We start from the raw sequence: 20104 nt of genomic DNA on the forward strand, positions 1-20104 counted from the left end.
CTCCCCTCCTGACCACTGTTACATAAAAATCAGAAACATCCACAGTGAATGGCCCATAAAATCAAGGCCAGATGGCTGCCCATGGGCTATCTCGGGTAAAAACTACAACTGACTGATGCAAATGTCCTATGACAAACGCTTCTAAAATAACTGCCAGGAAGTAAAGGATTATTTCGCTGCGAAACGGGATGTTGAAGATATCTGAGAATGCTGGGACTTTTTTTCCATGTGTGTGTGTGTGCACATGTATGCGAGTGTGTTCATATGTGTATGGATGGATACACAGGCATGTGGAAGCCCGCAGTTAACATCAAGTTTCTTCCTTGCCATCTCCACCTTGTTCAGAGGCGAGCCAGCTTGCCTGTAATCCCACTGCCGGCCAGCAGGGGGGTGAGGGAGTACTCTATGCAAAGACAGAAGGCTCTCTGGGGTTTCCTGGCCAAAAGTTAGCGAGCCCAGGTTCAGTGAAAAGCTTTGACCTAAAAAATAAATTGGAGAATGGGAGAAGCAGCGCTCGAGTCACAGGTGGCCGCCACGCCCACCCAGCGCTTCCGAGGGTTCCAGTTCACGCGCTCTAACCACTCAGCCATCCCCCCAGGTTCCTGGTGGAGTTTTTCAAGAGAATGTCTGACTTACATTTAAAGGGGATTTTCTGGCTTCCATCCCAAAGACTCACTTAGTAGTAAGTACCTACATGAACAGTGTATGTGAACGGACACCCTACACCCTCCTGTGAGTGCAGGCATGTGTGTGCATGTGGAGGTCAGAGGTCAGAGGTCAGGCTCAAGTGGGTGTTCCATATTTATTCACAGGATCTCTGTCTGGCTTGGAAAGGATGAAAAGCTGGAGGGCCAGCAAGCCCTAGAGATCCTACTGTCAGCTCCCCACGCTGGGATTTTGTATGTTTCTATTCTTTTTTTTATTAGTTTGGTTTTGTTTTCTTTCCATAATTAATTTTTTAATTCATATCACATCCCAACCACAGCCTCCCTCCCTCCTCTCCTCCCAACTCTCCCCTCTTACGAATTTTTCTCCCCCCTTGGGTACCACCCCACCTTGCAACATCTAGTCCCAGCAGGACTAAGCACATCTTCTTCCACTGAGGCCCAACCAGGCAGCCCAGCTAGGGGGAGGGGATCCAGTGGCAGGGAACAGAGTCAGAGACAGCCCCCTCCCCCCCTTTACATGTGTTATGAGGCCCACACTCAAGTCTCAGTGGTTGCAAAGCAAGCACTTGACCAACTAAGCAATTTCCCCAAACCTCCCTTTGTGTGATCAGTGTTCTTTTCCTTTCATTGTTTATTTATTCATAATTCATTAGTTTATTTGGACACAAGATCTCACTATATAATCCTGGCCTAGAACTTGCTATATAGCCCAGGCTAGCTTCTGCCTCTGCCTCTCTGCCTTGGCTTCTGCCCCTCTGCCCCTCTGCCCCTCTGCCCCTCTGCCCCTCTGCCCCTCTGCCCCTCTGCACCTCTGCCCCTCTGCACCTCTGCACCTCTGCCTCTGCCTCTGCCTCCTGAGTGCTGGGATTAAAGGAATGTGCCTCTCTCCCTGGCCCTACCCATGATTTTTTTTAAAGGGATTGAGTAATCCCTTGGACTTCAGTCTTTGCCTCCTGAGGAGAGAACTGGAGGACAAACACACAATATGAGTTCCTGGCTGCTTGGGCAGGGGCACCCCAAAGCTCCCTGTATGGGAATCAAAATCCAAACAGAGTACTTTACACAGCTGTTTCCCTGGAGAAATGCTAAACTGTCTCGAAATGGAAAACACAAGCAGTGGTCTTCCGCAGCTCTAAGTCGGGAAAGATCAAAACTCCTGCGGGGAGAAAGGGCTCCTATGGAGATATTAAAATGCGCTGTTCCTAGGAGTGATGGGAACATTCTGGAATTCAGCACACAGGAGGCTAAGACAAGAGTTCCCAAAATTAAACAAGAATTGGATGAGCTCTGTGGTGCCGTGTGCAGTGCTGGCCTACCACGTGCACATGGACAAGGTCCCGAGTTGGAGAGCCAGAACTATAAGGACAAAAGAAAGAGAAAATAAGAAAATGGGGAGCTCTTCCAGACTCAAAAGAGTGTCACAGCGTCATCAGCCATCAGCGTCAACACTTCAACTCCTCCTCCAGGAAGCCTTCTCCCATGAGCTCTGTCACTTAGCTTTTCTTGGTGCAATCTACCATGCCCTGCTCTCCTGTATCCTCGATTGTTCTCACAGACTAAGCCTTCCACATTCAGCTCCTCAACAGCCAGAAAACTAGACTCCAATCTCCAATTGTCTCTTGCTGGTGGCTCCTCCCATGTCCTATGGTCTCCAGGACATCGCTCGGCACAGGGGTAGGCAGTGGTTAAGCTTGAAGACAAAGGCACAAGGGAACAGTGAAGGGGTCTCCATGGCTGTGAGACCCCATGCCCCAGCTCCTCCACTAATGTGACATAGACCCACGTGCACTCCACTCTGTGCACCATGGCCATCTGTCATATTAGCCAAGTTCACTAGGCTACAGACCAGAAGGGCTGTGGTCCCGTCAGCTGGGAGAGAAGAGAAATGTCCAGATTTGCCTGGATATGTAGGGAACAAAATGGGCTTCATTGGAGGCTAGTTGTATCTACATACAGAGCAAGTTCCAAGTCAGCCAGGATATCTGAAGAGACTGTCACCAGAGAGAGAGAGAGAGAGAGAGAGAGAGAGAGAGAGAGAGGAGACAGGAAAGGAGAGGAGGGGAGGGGAAGGGAGGGGAGGGGAGGAGAGGAGAGGAGAGGAGAGGAGAGGAGAGGAGAGGAGAGGAGAGGAGAGGAGAGGAGAGGAGAGGAGGAGAGGAGAGACTGAGTTTCAGACCTGTTGAGACAAATACAGATTTGTCATTTTCTTATAGTGAAATATTCCCGGAAGCCACCTTCTTACTTAATAACTTCTTACTGCAAATACGGTAATCTCATTTTACTGAGTGTTTAGCTCCATTATCTGATCTGGTGTTTCACACAGACCCTAGGAAACACGGTACATCCAATTATTCCACCACAGCGAAGATAAAGGAACCAGAGCTCAGAAAAGCAAAGGGAAATGCCCACCCACAGCAACCCAGCCGGAAACAGTATCAAACCTGAGCTTCCAGTCCAAGGTCACCCGGTCTCCTTCGCCTTCATTTGCCTTTTTCATTATATTTTTTTCTTCAGTATGGCTACTGGACAGTATGAAATACTGAAAGCAGAATTCCTGAGACATTTTCAAAGCTACTCTCTGTCCATACCTAGAGGTCCGGGACAGCGTCATCCAGTCACAGAATCTCCCAGGCTCCGGACAGGGTCTACAGCCTGACCCTTAGTGACTGTGGTACCAAAATCCCAGCTCACAGCCGGAGCACTCATCCCTGTGTTAGGGCACTCCTTCCTGCCCTTCCAGGTCTCATCTTGATGCGTTCCCTTCCAGAAACCGAAATTCCCCGGTGAACACGAAGGCTGGGCACTCTGAGAAGAACTTCTCAAAGCCAAGGGCAGAGCCCAGTTAGAGACGATGCCGCCAACGCGACCACTCCCGGCCCCTTAGATGCCGCCAACGCGCCCACTCACGGCCCCTTCGCCTTCCCGCTTCACAGGACGTACCACTCCCTGCCCTGCTCTCTCTGAACGTAAAGTAATTTTTAGCAAAGAGCAAGCCAGAGAACGGCAAGCTCTTGTATGCTCTCCCTTCACAAAAAAAAAAAAAAAGCGGGTCCTTTAAGGATGGGCACTCTGAGAGGTCCTTTTCAATGTAACTGTATTTCCCTTTACCCAGTGAGAGACCTACGCAAGAGAGAAAAAAAATCAATCTAATACTTGTAAACCCCCCCTCAATAGCATTTTTCCTTTAAGATATAGTCTGGCTCCCCATATAGACCTGGCTGACCATGAACTTGGATCAAACCTCCTACCCTGTCCCTGAGTGTAGGATTACCAAGATTGGCAGAAGAAACCCGATTTGAGATGTGTTTGTGTTGTGGGAGATAGTTTTATGCTGTTGTTTGTTTGTTTGTTTGTTTACTTGATTTCAAGGTGGCTTGAACTCACTAAGAAGTAAGGAACTATTGCTCATGGCCTTGAGCTTCTGACCCTCCCACCTGGACTGTTGAGGTTTGGTCTGCTGCTACGCATAATGATGCTAAACTCTGTATCCCAAAGGCTAGTTGCCTCGGGAAGAGTGAATTCTCTATACCAGCTTTTAAAACTGTTGGTTGAACACAGATGCCTGCAGACTGTAGTTGGGCAGAAGAGAGGTAGGCGGGGTTCCTGGGCTTGGGGTCTGAGGCAGGGACTGCAGTGAGGGGAGATGAGGGAGAAGGAAGAAGGTGGCATGGGTCGTGGGGTAGATAGATTGTGAGCACACGGCCAGGAGGGCCAGCCTATTGGGGTAGGAGTGGAACTCGGCAAGTGATGTCTCTGGGTTACTGACAGGGAAGTAGATAAACTAGCATAGAGGACTAATATCTGGCTGGCTCTAATGCTTTAAGGCTTATTATAAACGCAAAGGTTCTGTGTCTTTTATTTGGAAGCAGATGGTTTAAGGTGGGGGTAGAAAGCCCTCAGAAAATATTTACGGCGATATTACAGACACACACTACCATACCCAGTTTATTGGGTTCCGAAGATAGAGTTCATGGGTTTGTGTGTGCTAGACAGGTACCACCCAATGCTACGTCTCCAGCCTGAAATACAATTTCTAGACTGCTTGGCCACCCCGCCCCAAATGTAATTTGTACGTTAACATGTCAGAACTACCGACACTTCTCCCTCTAACCTCAAATCTGACAAGCAGTCTGTTTATAAAATGTCGGGGGTGGGGGAGGGGGGCGGCTAAACTAACAGCTCAGCAGTTGGAGCATTTCCTGTGCTTGCAGATAGCACAAGTCTGGTTCTCAGCACCTACAACAGTGGCTCCCAACGGCTCAAGTTCCAGGGGATATGCTGCCCTCTTGTGGTCTTCTTGGGCACCTACATGCACATAGCATACAGACACACACAGGAATAAAAATAAATCCTTAAAAGAATGTAAATGCACTAAACTTGCTCCACTTCTAAATCTGTTCTAGATTCTCCTTTCAGTTTTTGCTCTTAGCATTCTCAATGTTTTTTTTTTTTTGTTTTTTTTTTTTTTTTTTTTTTTAGCGAAACACACGTGCACTAGGTTACACTGAGCTACAGAACCTGGGAGCTGGACACAATTGTTGAGGTTTTGACACTTTCCTGATTTCCATGTTGCACTGAAACGCGGCTTCAATGGTGCCCCTGCTTTCATTTGCATGTGATACTAAGCTGAGTCACAGCTATAGGAATCTAAAAGATTTGCTTCCCTGTGGCTGTCTGAAGATCCCAAAGCCAGACCTAAATCCAAAACCGGGAAGGTCACCTGGAACGGATAAACTTTCCCTGGGCCTAGACTCTCAGGTGTTTTAGTTGAGTCCCTTGAGGCACACTTAATCCACAGATATGACACTGACTGCCCTCCCCAAAAAGGTAGACCAAATTCAGCCAATATTCTGGGTAGATTACCACAGTGGTTCCCATCGTGCAAATATTAAGCAAGTTCAGCCAGGTTTGATGTTGCAGGCCTTTTGTCCCACTCATCAAGAGCCTGATCCAGGAAGTCGCAAGTTTAAGGCCAGCCCAAGAAGCACAGTGAGTTCCGAGCATGTCTGGACGACTTAGTGAGACCCTATCTTAAAATAAAAAGCTATACCGGTCAAAGTCCTGCTCAGCATGGGTAATTATCGGACTCCGAGTTCAAACCTGAATGCTTCAATCAATAAAAAAAATAACTGCCAAGCCTTAAGGTCTTAGCTAAGGGAGGTGACAGCTCCAAGGTTTCAAAAAGCCATTAGCAGGACATCCACATCAGCCCCGCAAACACTGCAGTATTTGACTACTGTTTGCGCTTGCTGGTTAGAGTGGGTTGTGGCATCTGTCTGGACTCAGCGAGCGAAGCTAGGGAACCCTGTCCAAAAGGACGCTAAAATACGTCAGCGGAGAAAACCCCAAACAAATCCAACATCAGCTGGTTTTATCAGAGGGGCTGAATCTTACAATACGTTACTCGATAGAAAGCCTGGCTTAGCCAGGGAAATCTAGAAGCCCTGCCCGGCCAATCAGCGAAATGAAGTCGTGCACAAACAAGTTTGGATATATATTTTAAGTGAAAATTTATCAAAAGAGAGGCCAGCCCTGAAGCTCTCCATCAAGCGAAACTGAGCCTCTAGCTCCCGCAGCTTCTCAGCGAGAGCCTAAACGCGCAGCAGGGTGGGTCTTAAGTAAGCAGACCCACACGGGTGCGTTTTTTATAGCCCTGCGGGCTGCTGTCCCCAGCCCACTGGCCCTCAGCCCCACTCCCAGAAAAGTCCTGACTTGCTCAGCTGCACTTTTCCAGGCGCAGGGTCCGAGAGTCAAGGGGTCCGGGGCGAGGCCTGGAGGGAAGCCAAGCCGATGGAAAGGGGATGTGAGGGACCAGAGACACAACTGGGAAATTCTGCTCCCCAGAAGGGTGCAGAGACCGGCTGCAGGACCCAGGCGACAGTCCTCCCCGCTGAATCCGGGCGTGACCGCCCCCGCACAGGGGCACCGGCTTCCTCTCGGTCTTTCCAGAAGCGGGCGAGCTTCAGTCTCAGAAATTGAGGATGGGGCGAGGGAACTGCGCGTCCCCCGCCGCCGCCGCCTCTCCCGAGGGACCCACGCCCCGTAGCCTGGCTTACCTCGGCCCGCGGCCGCGCTGGTGGCCGTGGAGTTCCCGCAACCCATCGCGCCACCCGCAGGGAATCCGCGCTCTGGACCTCAGGTCCCGGTGGCGGAGACCCAGATGGAGGCGGCGCGCGGGACCAGGGACAGCCCTAGCCCCGCCCCGCGCGGGGACCCCCACGGACCCACCCGTCACCGCGGCAACCGTGGCGCCAACCAATGCGCAGCCTCCTGCGCGTTCCTGGGCCGGGCATTGGTGGCGGTTCAGAGGGGGCGGGAGTTTAAAGTAGGATTTGGGGGGTCGTGGCCGAAGGCGTGGTCCGCAGCAGGGCTCGCCTGCTTGCCCTCCCTCCTTTTGGCCTCCGCTCTCTTTCCTCACGTCCCCTCCCTGTCCCCAGGATGTGGAGAGGAGAGGAAATGACAGGGAACACCTGCTCTGAGCATCGTGGGTATATGTCTGGTAAGGTCGACAGACTAAATGACGTTCGGGTCTGAAGAGGAAACCAAGCCCTCTCCTGCTTTCGAAGAAAGCAGACAGCTCCATCCCTCACAACCCCATCACCTAGAAAGACCAGCTCTCCCAGGGTTGCTCAGACCTAGAGCTCCTCCTCAAAATCAACATCTCCCAGATCTGTAACTAGAGTTTCACCTCCGTGGTCCGTTTCAGCCTAACAGCTGGGAGCTGTTAACTGGGACCACAACTCCTGCTCTGGCCTCTGACCCTCTGACCGCTATGTGACTCTAGGAGCTGTACAGAGACATTGTAAACGGCTCCGCGCCTGTTCCTCAGCCAACGCCATCTGCTATTACAGGTGTTGGGCTTTTGAGCAGAAGTTCAAATTCCTTGAAGACAAGGACCCTCCGTTCCCTAGTGTCCTCCTGGCTCACAGTGCAGAATCAATAAAACTCACTGAGAGGTGAACTCGTCAGGAAATAAGGCTCCATTTTGAACTCGCTATTTATAGAGAAGCCCTGGTCGTGCCAAGTTCTTTGCTAAGCTCTGGGGTTACAAACACGAAGGGAGACTGTGTCCCCAGACAGACAAATTATAAACAAATTAGCTACATCAAAACAGGGACGCCAAAAGAGCGATATAGGGAGGAAAGGCTTAAGGGACCGGCTTAACCCTATAGGTGTGTTGAGGGGTCATATGGAAAAGTGGTTCTCAACCTTCTTAATGCTACCACCCTTTAATACAGCCCCTCATCCTGTGGTGACCCTCAACAATAAATTTATCTCATCCTTACTTTATAACTGCGATTTTGTTGCTGTTACCAATCGCAGTGTAAATATTTTCTGGTGATCTTAGGCAATCCCTGTGAAAGGGTCATTTGATCCCCAAAGGGTCTCACCCCACAGGTTAAGAACCAGACTACTGAACATGACCTTTGAGCTATGAGGACTGGGGAAACCCAGTGTACAGGATAAAAGAGATGATGCATCCTCCATGGAAACGAAGGCATCTGACCTTGTGGTGAGAGACTGTTATTGGACAAAATGGGCACTTTTCACTTTACCTCTAGAAGTAAGTTTCTTTCTTTGTTTCTAGTTGTGACAAAATACTTGACAAGATGTAACTTAAGAAAGGGATGGTTTATTCTAGCTGATGAGTGGAGGGGAGTCCGTCCATTGCGGTGGAAAAAGGGAGGGTGTTAAAAGCACACATGAAGCTGTTACAGTGCTTACCAGCAACAGCCTTTCTCAGCCAGGCGGGCTTGACCAGAGTCCTAAGGTGGTGGACACTTAACTATCGCCAAAGATTGACCAGATGCGGTGACTCCAAGTTCAGTGTCCTATGCCAATAAAGACTAAAGTTGCAGGTGCTTGTAAGAGTTAAATGGGAAACTTTATTGAGGGGTTCACAGAACAGTAAGAAATTAAGGGAAAACAAGGCAGGCTCCTAAGACATAAAGGTTTGGTAAAAAGAGAAAGTAAGACTTTCGGTGTTACCCCCGGCTATCCTAAATGTTCTCAGTTATACAAAGCTCTGTCTGCCCTCACAGCTAACAAGAGGTGGCTACAATGTTTCGTCTGTCTCTTGTCTACCAAATGAATGGTCTGGGGTTTCCTGGAAACTATCCAGCATCTCAACAATGCTGGTCTTGGTCCTCATGGTTTGTCTTGAGTCTGTCAAGTCCTTGAGTGTCTTGTACCCAGATGTAAGTGTCTTTGTCTCTAGTCCTTGGTGGGCCTAGCTTTAGTGTTTAAACCTAGAATCCCATATGAACTCTAACATCCATTCCCACTGTAACATATGTGAGTAACTTGGAGTTTGCATGAGCCGTTTTCCCTTTGGCCTACTGTGAACTAAACTCCTGCCTCAGGTGGCTGGTCTCACTGGGTCCAAGAGCAGGCAGGAAATGAGGCTGGGTTGCATGATAACCTCAGGGCCCACACCCAGTGACCCACTCCCTCCAACAAGTCTCTCTACCTCTTAAAGTTTCCACAGCCTTCCAAATGAACACTCCTACCTGGAGAATGAACCACAATACACTGGTTCCCACCTTGGCCTCTGCTGTCTTGGTTCAGTGGCCACCCCTAAACAAATCCTATATTAGAAAGATAATACCACTACCAGATAGAATTACTGATCTCTATATCTGTATCGATAGATAGATAGATAGATAGATAGATAGATGATAGATAGATAGATAGATAGATAGATAGATAGATAGATAGATAATTTGTTTTTTGAGTCACGGTCTCTCTCTGTAATCGCCCTGGCTGTCTTGCAATTCACTGTCCAGGCTGACTCTAACCCACAGACATCTGCCTGCCTCTGCCTCCTGAGTGCTGGGATTAAGTGTGTGTGCCACCACACCCTGACTGTTTATTTCTATGTTACCTGACCCTGTGCCTCACCCTGAGACAGCCGTAGGAACAGGGAAAGTACTCCAGGAGACCCAGAAACTGGCCTGGCACCACCAGGTAGCTATCTGTGGCAGCTTCTGCCCAGGTTGAAGGCATAGCCCAGCATTACCACCTGAGGCCACTCTAACAGCAGATAGAGACTCAAACCAAGCCCCCTTGGTAGTCTTGTCCAAGGACTGCTATTATGTCACTGCACAAGCAGAGACCATGCGCTGGCCTGGCAATGAGAAGAGGTCGCTGTCACCTCACCACCTATTGAGAGTCTGCTCCCAGGTCAGTCTTCCTGACCCATGCAGGAGATGTACTCAGAAAGAACATCCATGGGACTGTCCCAGCTTCTTGACAGTATCCACCCAGAAAAACAAAATAATTCTGCTTCCCAAATCCCAGCACCAATGACCTCCTGGGAAGCTAAATCATGGAAGTTCTCTCCTCATGTCCTCTTATGAATGGCTAGTGGCTCTCAGCGGGTGTGTGTGTGTGTGTGGTGTGTGTGGTGAGTGTGTGTGGTGAGTGTGTGGTGAGTGTGTGTGTGGGGTGTGTGTGTGTATGGTGAGTGTGTGTATGTGGTGAGTGTATATGTGGTGAGTGTGTATATGTGGTGATTATGTGTGGTGAGTGTGTGCGTGTGGTGAGTGTGTGTGTGGTGAGTGTGTGTGATGAGTGTGTGTGTGGTGAGTGTGTGTGGTGAGTGTATATGTGGTGAGTGTGTGTGTGTGGTGTGTGTGTGGTGAGTGTGTGCGTGTGGTGAGTGTATATGTGGTGAGTGTGTATGTGGTGAGTGTGTGTGGTGAGTGTGTATGTGGTGAGTGTGTGTGTGGTGGGTATGTGTGGTGAGTGTGTATGTGTGTGGTGAGTGTGTGTGGTGAGTGTGTATGTGTGTGGTGAGTGTGTAGTGAGTGTGTGTATGATGAGTGTGTGTGTGTGTGAAAGAGAGAGAGAGAGAGAGAGAGAGAGAGAGAGAGAGAGAGAGAGAGAGAGAATGAGCAGTCATTGACCCAACCTGCCTGACTACAGGCATATTCCTTAACTGGACCTGGTGGATATCGAATATTCCACCTGATAAAGTTATAGCATGTGTAATCTGTCCCTTCATTTAACAATCCCTGTTCAGTTGGTCCCCAGCTCCAGGAAAAAAAAAATCCCTGTTCAGGCCAGCCATCCCCTACATGCATGAGAAATGACTGTGAACAAGACAGAAGAAAACTCTAGGAAGAACAGACAAAGTCAAACAAAAAGATACAATTTCAAGCACTATAAGTACCATAGAAAGAAAGAAAGAAAGAAAGAAAGAAAGAAAGAAAGAAAGAAAGAAAGAAAGAAAGAGAGAGAGAGAAAGAAAGAAAGAAAGAAAGAGAGAGAGAGAAAGAGAGAAAGAAAGAAAGAAAGAGAAAAGAAAAAAGAAACAAAGAAGAGCAAGTTTCTGGAATAGAGGATTGGGGTGAAGAGAGAAATGATGGCGTTTTAAGTAGGTGAACATAATGCAGTGGATTTTTAAGAAGTCTGCTGCTAAGAACGGAGACTCCAAGAACCAAGAAGATCCCAGGCAAAAAAGAATAGCTACTCCAAAGCCCTGAGGCCAGGAGCGTGCAGCGTATCCTCCATCAATAGGAAAAAATGTCCAGGAGACCAGGCTAGAGGCCAGGTGGGAGCTGGGGAGGGGTGGCCTCGCTGTGGCTATGACTGTACTGAGTTTAGTCAAAGGGCAGTGAGGGCTCGTCAGATGGGCAACGGAAAGTCCCTAACATGGAAATACAGGACGAAGAGAAAGCACAGTGCCTCTTTTCCATTTTAGAAATGTACTTGTTTGTTTTACCTTATAGGCAAAGGCTTGTTGCATTCAGATGCTTCTAACCATAATTAGTCAAAAGAAAATCATGACTGCACGCCCCATTTCCTGACTGATCAACTTTGGTCTCGTTCAGTGCGGTGGGAAAAACCACACCACTCAGCAGCTGTTTCCACCTTTGAACAGCAACCGCTTTGTGGAGAGGAGGGTGCCGTGTGCTGAGTAGGAGACGGGAAGCTGTGAAGACTTTTCCCGGAGATGGTCCCTCCCATACAAGACTCCCCCGCATGTTGGATGGCTTGGGTTTCCTTTACATTTTCCTTTCTTTCTCTGTTGACAAGTGGCCTTGGCCCCTAAGCACATTGCATGGAAGACACTAGGTAAAGGAGAGTTCCTACTTTGTGCACACTTGGGAGGCACCCAGTACCCTTCTTCTCCTGTGGGCCAGAGCCATCCTTTCTCTGATGGTCTTCAGAGGAGCGGTAGCCTAACCCCACACCACAATCCTGTCCTTCCTCTGATTGTCTCTAGAGCCCTAACATCTCACATCATCACAAGAAAGAACCTGAGAGTAGCGGGCCACTTCAGAGAAAGGAACCTGCCATACACACATCATCTTATGACAACATATGATTAAACTTGTCCTGCAGAGACGGCTCGGTAGTTAAGAACGCTTGGTGTTCTCCAGAAGGACCCACCCAGGTTTACTTCCCAGAATGGCGGCTCACAACCAGCCATAACTCCAGTCCAAGGGGAGGGCTCGGTTCCCAGCACACACATGGTGGCTGACAAACTTTCAAATCCACTTCTGGGGGGATCTGAGGCCCTTCTGTGACCTCCATAGGCACCAGGCACATGCATGATGTACACGCAGGGAAAGCATTCATAGGAGTAAACTAAAAACAAATGCTTTGAATGTCCAGTTTCATTAGTAGTATTGTTAAGCTTTCAGTGTGCTTAATTTTGAACTCCTGTGTGTGTGTGTGTGTGTGTGTGTGTGTGTGTGTGTGTGTTTGTGCGTGCGCGCGCATGAAAAACATAGACAAATGAGCCAGTGTTTCCAGGCATCCACAGGGAGTCTTCGATAAGCTAAGCATAATACAGAGACTACTGTAGTTAATTTAGAGGGACCATTTGAGATAGGGTCACGTGGAACCCAGGCTGCCCTCAAGTTCACGCTACAGCTCAAGGATGGCCTTTCACTTCCGGTCTACTCTCTAATTTCCCAGGGCTTTACATTACAGACTTGCTCCACCACCTGTCTTTGACCGGACGCTACTCTCTCCAGGTTCAAAGTCCCAAAAGGAAGATCCAAGGTGACATGATTGCTGAGGTCAGGAAGAAAGAAAGGCTGTTGTCTCTTCCATTGACCTGCTGAGGACCGCTAGTGACTTAAACAGGACAAGAAGATTCTCCCGAGACCCTCAGAAGAATGCTCCTTCTCTGGGTACTTAAAAGGGCAGTGGCCCGGACGCCGTATAATGTTGGTTTAGAAACTTGACTTTGGGGCTGGGGATTTAGCTCAGTGGTAGAGCGCTTGCCTAGGAAGCGTAAGGCCCTGGGTTCGGTCCCCAGCTCCGAAAAAAAAGAACCAAAAAAAAAAAAAAAAAAAAAAAGAAACTTGACTTTGATCCTGTCATTTGCTGATGAGGAAGCAGAGGCCCATAGAAGTCTTGTTTACTGTCGATCCCTCGCCCAGAGCAAGAACTTTAACTCAGAGCTTCTGGCCACTCGTCTGCTCAGACCGCATGAAGGGCTTTGAGTGAGGAAGGGAGCAAATGGTGGTTCACATCCAGACACAGGAAGTCCTTCCCTTGGCATTTCCTCCACCGCACAGTAGGTCTGCAGATGTAAACCTGATTACGTCACCCCTTCCAGCTCTCCTTACACCTGCCCTAGCTCCCCATCGTTCTTATGAGCAAAACGAATGTGCCTGACTGAGCACTAGGCCCTCTGTCCACCTCTCCTGCTCCACCATCTTTCTTTCAGGTCCCAGACTCTTGACACCCCTCCCACCACTGAGCCTCAACCTCGAGTCGTGTCTCCTGCTGAGAATGCCCGTCAAAGGCTGGTGTGCTCCAGTGCTCTTTCCACAGCCCAGGTAGGAACTCGGCCATATTGGAGAGAATATCTATCCATGTGTACTCCCACCAAGGTCTTCTGGAGTAGACAGATGCAAAACCAAGTAACTACAGATGGATGTAGTAACGCCTTGTTGGGACAAGTGTGCGTGACATGAAGGGCTGCAACTGAAACAAAAGCTCAGAAGCCCCTCGCTCCGTGGTGGGGGCATTTAAGGGGAGGCTGGGGATTTAAGGAGCTAGATCAATGGTTCTTAAAGCTCCTTGGCTCTGTTTTAATCAAACACACAGCATCACTGTCATCGCCACATGTACATGCACATGCATGTGCGCACACACACACCACCACTGCCATGGCCACACATGCACATGCACATGCACACACACATACACCACCACTGCCATGACCACACGTGCACATGCACAGGGGCATGCCCATGAGTGCACAGCACTATCACCACACGTGCACATTCATGGGGGTGCGCCCATGAGTGCACACACAGCACCACCACCATCACCACACATGCACACACACATGCACGTGAGCGCACACACACACCACCACTGCCATGACCACACATGCACATGCTCGTGTGTTTGCACTCGTGCACAGCACCATCACCACAAGTGCACATGCATGGGCGTGTGCACATGCGTGCACACACAGCACCACCGTCACCACACACGCACGTGCACGTGCACGTGCGCGTGTACTCACACACACCAGAAGACTCCAAGACACAAGGCTTGGAGCTACTCCACAGGTAGAGCCTGAGAATGGAGAAAGGGATCTCACACACGATCTCTGCAGGGTCCTGACAGGAGGTGCCTTGTAGGATTCCACTTCAGTCCCACCGTGCCTAGGCTGTTGTCTACTTTGCCCACATAGTTTGCCATTTCAAAAAGGGAGAGAGTAAAGCAAAGACCAAAACCAGGCAGCAGAGCCCCTTACAAAACACCCACTTCCTCACATTGCCGGCCTCTCACAAGTTAGCAAAGCTAAAAACCAACCAACGTGAAGTGTATGGCTCAGTGGCGTTTAGCATACCCTCAGTGGTGTGCTACCAACGCCGTGATCTAATTCCAGAGCATGTCCGCCTGTCTCAAAGGGAACACGGCACCCACCGGGCAGCCATGCCCTGCCCACCCCTCCACACAAGTGAATCTGCTGTCTTGATGGATTCGCCTGTTTTGGGTGTTTCATACAAGCAGAGTCACTGTTATATTTTAAGCTTGGATTATGTGGGAAGTTTATCTTACCAAAGCTGCATCTTACTCTGTGCCGCCGTGGACTTAGTGGCTTTCGGGGCAAACTAAGATCTGAAGTGAAGGGTTGGTTTAGAGACGCTGGGTTTCTTTTGGGAGGGGAAAGGAGGGAACTAGGTCCATCCTGCAATAGGCAAGCCCAGTGCCTGGTGCTTACTCGGTACCATGATGAAGGTTTAGCACACTTGTAAAACAAGTGACGTCATGTCCCTTCCCTGGAAGTATATTACTTGGCGAATATCCCCATTCTTTTCTGAGGACTTGAGAGCAATTTCACTTGGGCATTGGACGGTCACTATATAACAGACATCTATTAGCCCGTATAAGAGGAGGCCGGTGCCTGACAACTGAGGGAATATCGAACTATGACTCAAACCACAGACAGCAACCGATTTGCCTGAGGTTTTTGTGCCTACATTTTTAAACTTGAGCTTTTGGTTACATTAAAAATCGTGCACGCATGTGGGTACTGTGTAATATTCCAAGACATGCGTGCATCATATAATGTTTAAGTCATTGTAAAGGTGCCGGTCTCTTCGTTTGCAGAACTGAACACATTTAAAGTCTTTTATTCTGATTTCCATTTTTATATTTTCAGCATATTGTTGTTCAAGGTTTGAAATATAGATGGACAACTTTTGATGATTAAAAACACGTATAAAAGCTCATATGTGTGTGTGTGTGTGTGTGTGTTTGTGTGTATAGCCATTAACAATTTAGTATACAGCTACAACTATTTACTGAATATGGCCTTTCTATTTGAATTTCATTTTAAGAGCTAATATTTAAATAGCAAAATACTGTGAAGTCTCATGGGGACCCAGAGCAGTAGCTGGAGGGCACACACTGAAGTCTTTATCACAGTGGTTTGTCATTTTCTAAGAGTTCCATCTTCAAAAGCCAAATTTTAACAGCTGCATATTTGTCTCTCGAAGCAGGAAAAGAAGCTTGGTGCTGAAATTCTGGAACGTTTGTTTCTCCCGGAAAGTCCTCTTCTCTCTGAGGAATCCCTCCCGCCCCATCCTTACTTCACGGGCTACTTAAAATGAGACCAACCAAGCTGCGTCCCCACCTCTTGTGATCACCTTTGAAAACCCAGAGCCTACATCCTGCCACACATGCACACGAACGAGACTTCCGTCACCTACAATACCCGCATGGGTCCAGTTTGGGAAGATGCATGGAGATCAGTCAAACGTTTGTTTGCATCTCAGACATTCGCCTCGCACAGGCAGAATGTCAATAGTGTCTGTGCTGCTAATTGGCCTATGAAATGGCTCTGTTGCCATGACTAAGCAAACAACATCCAGGGACAGTTATGATTAAATCGCTCGGAAGAGAGGAAGGAGAGGTGGAGAGGCCGCTGAATCATTAGCTAAGGCCGAAGACGTTTGGAATCCTGAGTCTGGAACCTGGACTTAAAGGGATTTCCGAAGGAAGCAATTTCCTAATTCAGGCAGGCCCTGCGAGCAGAGGAGACACAGCGGCATGGAGAGGCTTAATGAGAACATCCTTTTCTGATTAGAAATGCTACAACAGAGGTCGGCGAGCAAAAAGGGACTTTAATATTAAAACGCTGCAGGGTTTCCAAGCTTAAAAACCTTAAAATGAGTTTCTAGATGTGTCTCTCAGACTGTGAACCCCTAGGTCAGAGCTTCCTTCTGAGCCCCATTCCTCCGTGTGTGTGTGTGTGTGTGTGTGTGTGTGTGTGTGTGTGTACATGCAAACACGGGCATGCAGGTAATCCTGCAGATATATTTGCTTGTACATGTATGAAGGCCAGATACCAGATGACAGATGCAGATGACTTCCCCGATCACTACTCCCCTAACTTTCTGAGACAGGGTCTCTCACTGAACCTGGAGCTCGCTGTTTTAGATGTAGATGGCCCACCCTCTGAGCCTTGGGATCTGCCTGTCTCTGCCACCAGCCACAGCACTATGTGCCCGGCTCTCACACCACCTCCGCAGCCCCATTCCTTCCAGACTCAGTTTCCCGCCTCACTTTCCTTCAACCCTCCTCACTCAAGCTTTTATGCAATAGTTAGAGCCAGCTGTTCCTCCCGACCATGAGTCAGATGTCTCCCCGTGGTGCTTTATTTCCGCCGCCGCAATCCAGCTTTCTGAATCCTCAGCAGTAACCCTGGCGATGGCTCACGATATGTTTAGCCCAAGAACAGGGCAGGAAATTGCAGGCTTAGAACTTGGGGAGCCACAGAGACAGAAGCCACCACTGACGGGCGGGCTGATCTCCAGTCCCTAAGTTCTTCTGCCTGTGGCATGGGTAGGACCTGTGTAACCAAGAGCCTTAACAGCCACATCTCCTGTGTCCAAATTCTGACCTCCCCATCTACCAGCAGGTTATTCGGTCATTCTGTGACTCGGTTTCCCTATTTGTCAAGAGGGTAAATAAGTGCCTGTGTCAAGCCCTTCTGACCATTAGATGGATTAGAAGAGTTTGCCTTAATTAGGGTTTTATTGCTGTGAAGAGACACGGGGACCAGCTCTCTTCAAATATCCCCTCACTGGCAACTCTTATGAAGGCAAACATGTAACTGGGGCTGGCTTACGGTTTCAGAGGTTCAGTCCATTCTCATCACAGTGGAAAGCACCGCAGTGTCCAGGCAGACATGGTGCTGGAGGAACTGGGAGTTCTACATCTTGACCCAAAGGCAGCCAGGAGGAGGCTCTCTGTTGTAAAAATATAAAAAATAAAAGAGCTGCCTCTATCCCCACTAAGTCCAGCACCGCAGTGCCCCAAGATATCTGCTAGATATCTTAATTCTCAGTCAGCAAAGCGTCTCATCCACTCTGCTCCATCCCATATCACACTGCCGAAGGCCTCCCTCTGAGCCTGGCAGCGATCTCTCTACCTATCTAGTTCCCAAGGCAGGTGTCCATGCCAGAAACACACATCCCAGCTCTGCGGTGGCCCAGACCAGCCGCCCCACTTAAATCACCACATGAAAGAACACACAATACAATAACCTTTGGCGCAATTGATAAGATATAATTGCCCACCTAAACACACAAAGCCTAGTACACATCCATCTCCTAAAAACATTCGTAACAACCTGTAAAGGAACAGTGTGGAATCTTAACGTCACCCGCCATATTGTCCTGCCACGGCTCCTCTCTCTCTCTCTCTCTCTCTCTCTCTCTCTCTCTCTCTCTCTTCCTCCTGTCTCCTCCTCTTTTCCGTTCCAGTCTCCTCCTCTTCCTTCAAACTTTTCTCCCGTACATCCTTCCTTCTCGTCCAATGACAGGCCTCCTTCTGTCTTGTACCTGCCTCACCTGTGACATCATCCCACAGCTCTCCACAGCTCTCTTCCACGCTGGGTGAGCTTGAACATAGGCGCCTCAAAGCCCACCCCCAACAGTGGCACACTTCCTCCAATAAGGTCACACCTCCTAATAGTGCCACTTCCCATGGGCCAAGCATATTCACACCACCACAAAGGTTGACTATTAACATGACCATTTCAGGAGGCCAGCTCGCAGACTGCTGAGAAAACAGATACGGAATAAAGTATCCTCGGATACACATGCACACAGTCCCTTAGAGACACACAAGAAGATGCTGACAGGGACACAGGGAAAATCAGGCAAGACTCCCTCCATGAGGCCACACCAACTAGTTGGTGCTAGCCAGATGGTACCACATAGAGGAGACAGGGGATGTACCCCTGGAGAGGAGGCAGCCACACCCTGCCAGGTGTTCTTTTTACCTTAACGCATCTGATCAGATCTTGTTCCCACCACTGCCAAGATCAAGGCTCACCACTGGGCAGGCACTGCCTTTCCTTGGTTTGGCCCTGCCTCCCTTTTCCGCACCTCCAGCCTCCCTGAGCTTCTGTAGTAACTATGGCTGAGAAAAGACACCATAACCAAGGAGACTCTTAAAAAGGACAGCATTTAATTGTGGCTGGCTTATAGGTTCAGAGGCTCAGTCCAGTGTCATCGTGGCGGGAAACATAGCAGTGCCCAGGCAGACATGGTACTGGAGAAGGAGCAGAGAGTTTTGTATCTTGATCTGAAGGCTCTCCTGCCCTGGGTGGGGCTTAAGCAAAGGGCCTGCAAGCCCACCTACAGAGCGACACACTTCCTCCAAGGCCACTCCTCCTTCAATAAGGCCACACCTCCTGATAGTGCCACTCCCCTTGGGCCAAACACATTTGCACCACCACATATTTACAAGCACATTTGTGTTAGCACGAGAGCCCCTGCTGAGTGTGATAGCCTCCTCCTCCTCATCCCCAGATTTTAACCAAGGGCTATGAGGTCAGTCGAATATGAGACGTTGCCCCATAGGCTCTTGTTTTGAAAATGCGGTCCCGAGTTGGTTGTTTTTGGAGGCCATGAGCGGTATGGGCTTAACTGAAGGAAATAGGCCGCTGGGTCAAGTCTTCTAGGTTATCTTGTCTTTTCCCTATTCCGTCTTCTTCCCTCCTCTCCTCTCCTCTCCTCTCCTCTGTTCTCCCCTCCTTTCTTCTCCTCCTTTCCCCTCCTCTCCTCTTCTTTCCTCCTTTCCCCTCCTCTTTTCCCCTCCTCTTTTCCCCTCCTCTCCCCTCCTCTTCTCCCCTCCTCTCCTCTCCCCTCCTCTCTTCCCCTCTCCTCTCCTCTTTTCTCCCCTCCTCTCCTCTCCTCTTTTCCCCTCCTCTCCTCTCCTCTCCCCTCCAATGAGATGCCGTGTACTTCTGTCACCAGCTATCCTAGAAACCTGGAGTCACATGACCATGGACTGAGCCCTTTGAACTGTGAGCCAAAAACAAAAAAGAAACAAAAACAAACAAAAGACCCAAATTTTTCCTTCTCTGGTTTATTTATGTCAGGTGTTCCGTCATAGCAATGGAAAGCTAGCACAGCTGATCAGCTATCCCCCTCCCTGGCAAGTACTCTGTCTATCCAGGAAGAACTAGCCCCTCCTCCCTCCATATCCTAGGTGTGCACCATCCCACACCGTGGCAGCTTAATCTATTCCTGTTCAACCTCCGCCCCTAATGAAAACATGAATCTTACAAGATAAAGGTCTTATTTGATCTTTCGTCCCCAGAACCCCGAACACATGGGTAAAGCTCAATCAACTTGAGCTATTATTTGTCTGATCAACAAATTTCCCCAAGTCCTAGTCAGTCCAGAGAGAATGTGTTGGAAGAAGTCAATAACCAAGGTAAAAAAAAAATTGTTCAATGCAATCTTGTCCGGGTGGGAAAAAGCAATCTCATTCGGCGGCTCCTGACGTCCTGTGTCCTTAGTATCCCAAGCACTTTTGAAACGTGAGACGGAGGAAAAAAGCAATGGGAACCAAGTGTACTTCAGACTCCGCCGTCCCTGTCAGATGCTCAGTCGTGGTATTCAAGCATCTCTGGCCATCTCGTCAGTGCTCACAGG

At 49.0% G+C, this 20104-nt stretch overlaps 1 protein-coding gene and 1 long non-coding RNA gene across 11 annotated transcripts in view; one reads left to right on the top strand and one right to left on the bottom strand.

The window, feature by feature from the left end:
• Window positions 1–6925, bottom strand: part of C7h12orf75 (similar to human chromosome 12 open reading frame 75) — a 42960-nt gene extending 36035 nt beyond the window's left edge. For 3 of the 4 annotated variants that reach the window (XM_063262853.1, XM_063262854.1, XM_008765212.4), the window contains exon 1: window positions 6725–6925. Coding sequence is in view for 2 of the 4 variants with exons in the window: in XM_008765212.4 (XP_008763434.1) it covers window positions 6725–6770 (46 nt within the window). In the remaining 2 variants the exon portion in view is untranslated. The remainder of the gene's footprint in view (window positions 1–6724) is intronic. The other variant, NM_001271382.1, reaches the window with a different exon arrangement.
• A 27-nt stretch (window positions 6926–6952) lies between these two features.
• LOC102549680 (uncharacterized) lies at window positions 6953–16322 on the top strand. 7 transcript variants are annotated; one of them, XR_005486800.2, is made up of 5 exons: window positions 6962–7167; window positions 8067–8232; window positions 12656–12814; window positions 13357–13468; window positions 15653–16322. It is a non-coding gene; the product is annotated as an uncharacterized LOC102549680 (long non-coding RNA). The 7 variants fall into 7 exon arrangements; XR_010053195.1 differs by having other exon boundaries at window positions 6953–7167; window positions 12656–13468; window positions 15650–16322; XR_005486799.2 differs by lacking the exon at window positions 6962–7167 and having other exon boundaries at window positions 7635–8232; window positions 15650–16322.
• Window positions 16323–20104: the final 3782 nt, after the last annotated feature.

Source organism: Rattus norvegicus, chromosome 7, assembly GCF_036323735.1.
Source record: "Rattus norvegicus strain BN/NHsdMcwi chromosome 7, GRCr8, whole genome shotgun sequence".
In the NCBI taxonomy this organism is placed as follows: Eukaryota; Metazoa; Chordata; class Mammalia; order Rodentia; family Muridae; genus Rattus; species Rattus norvegicus.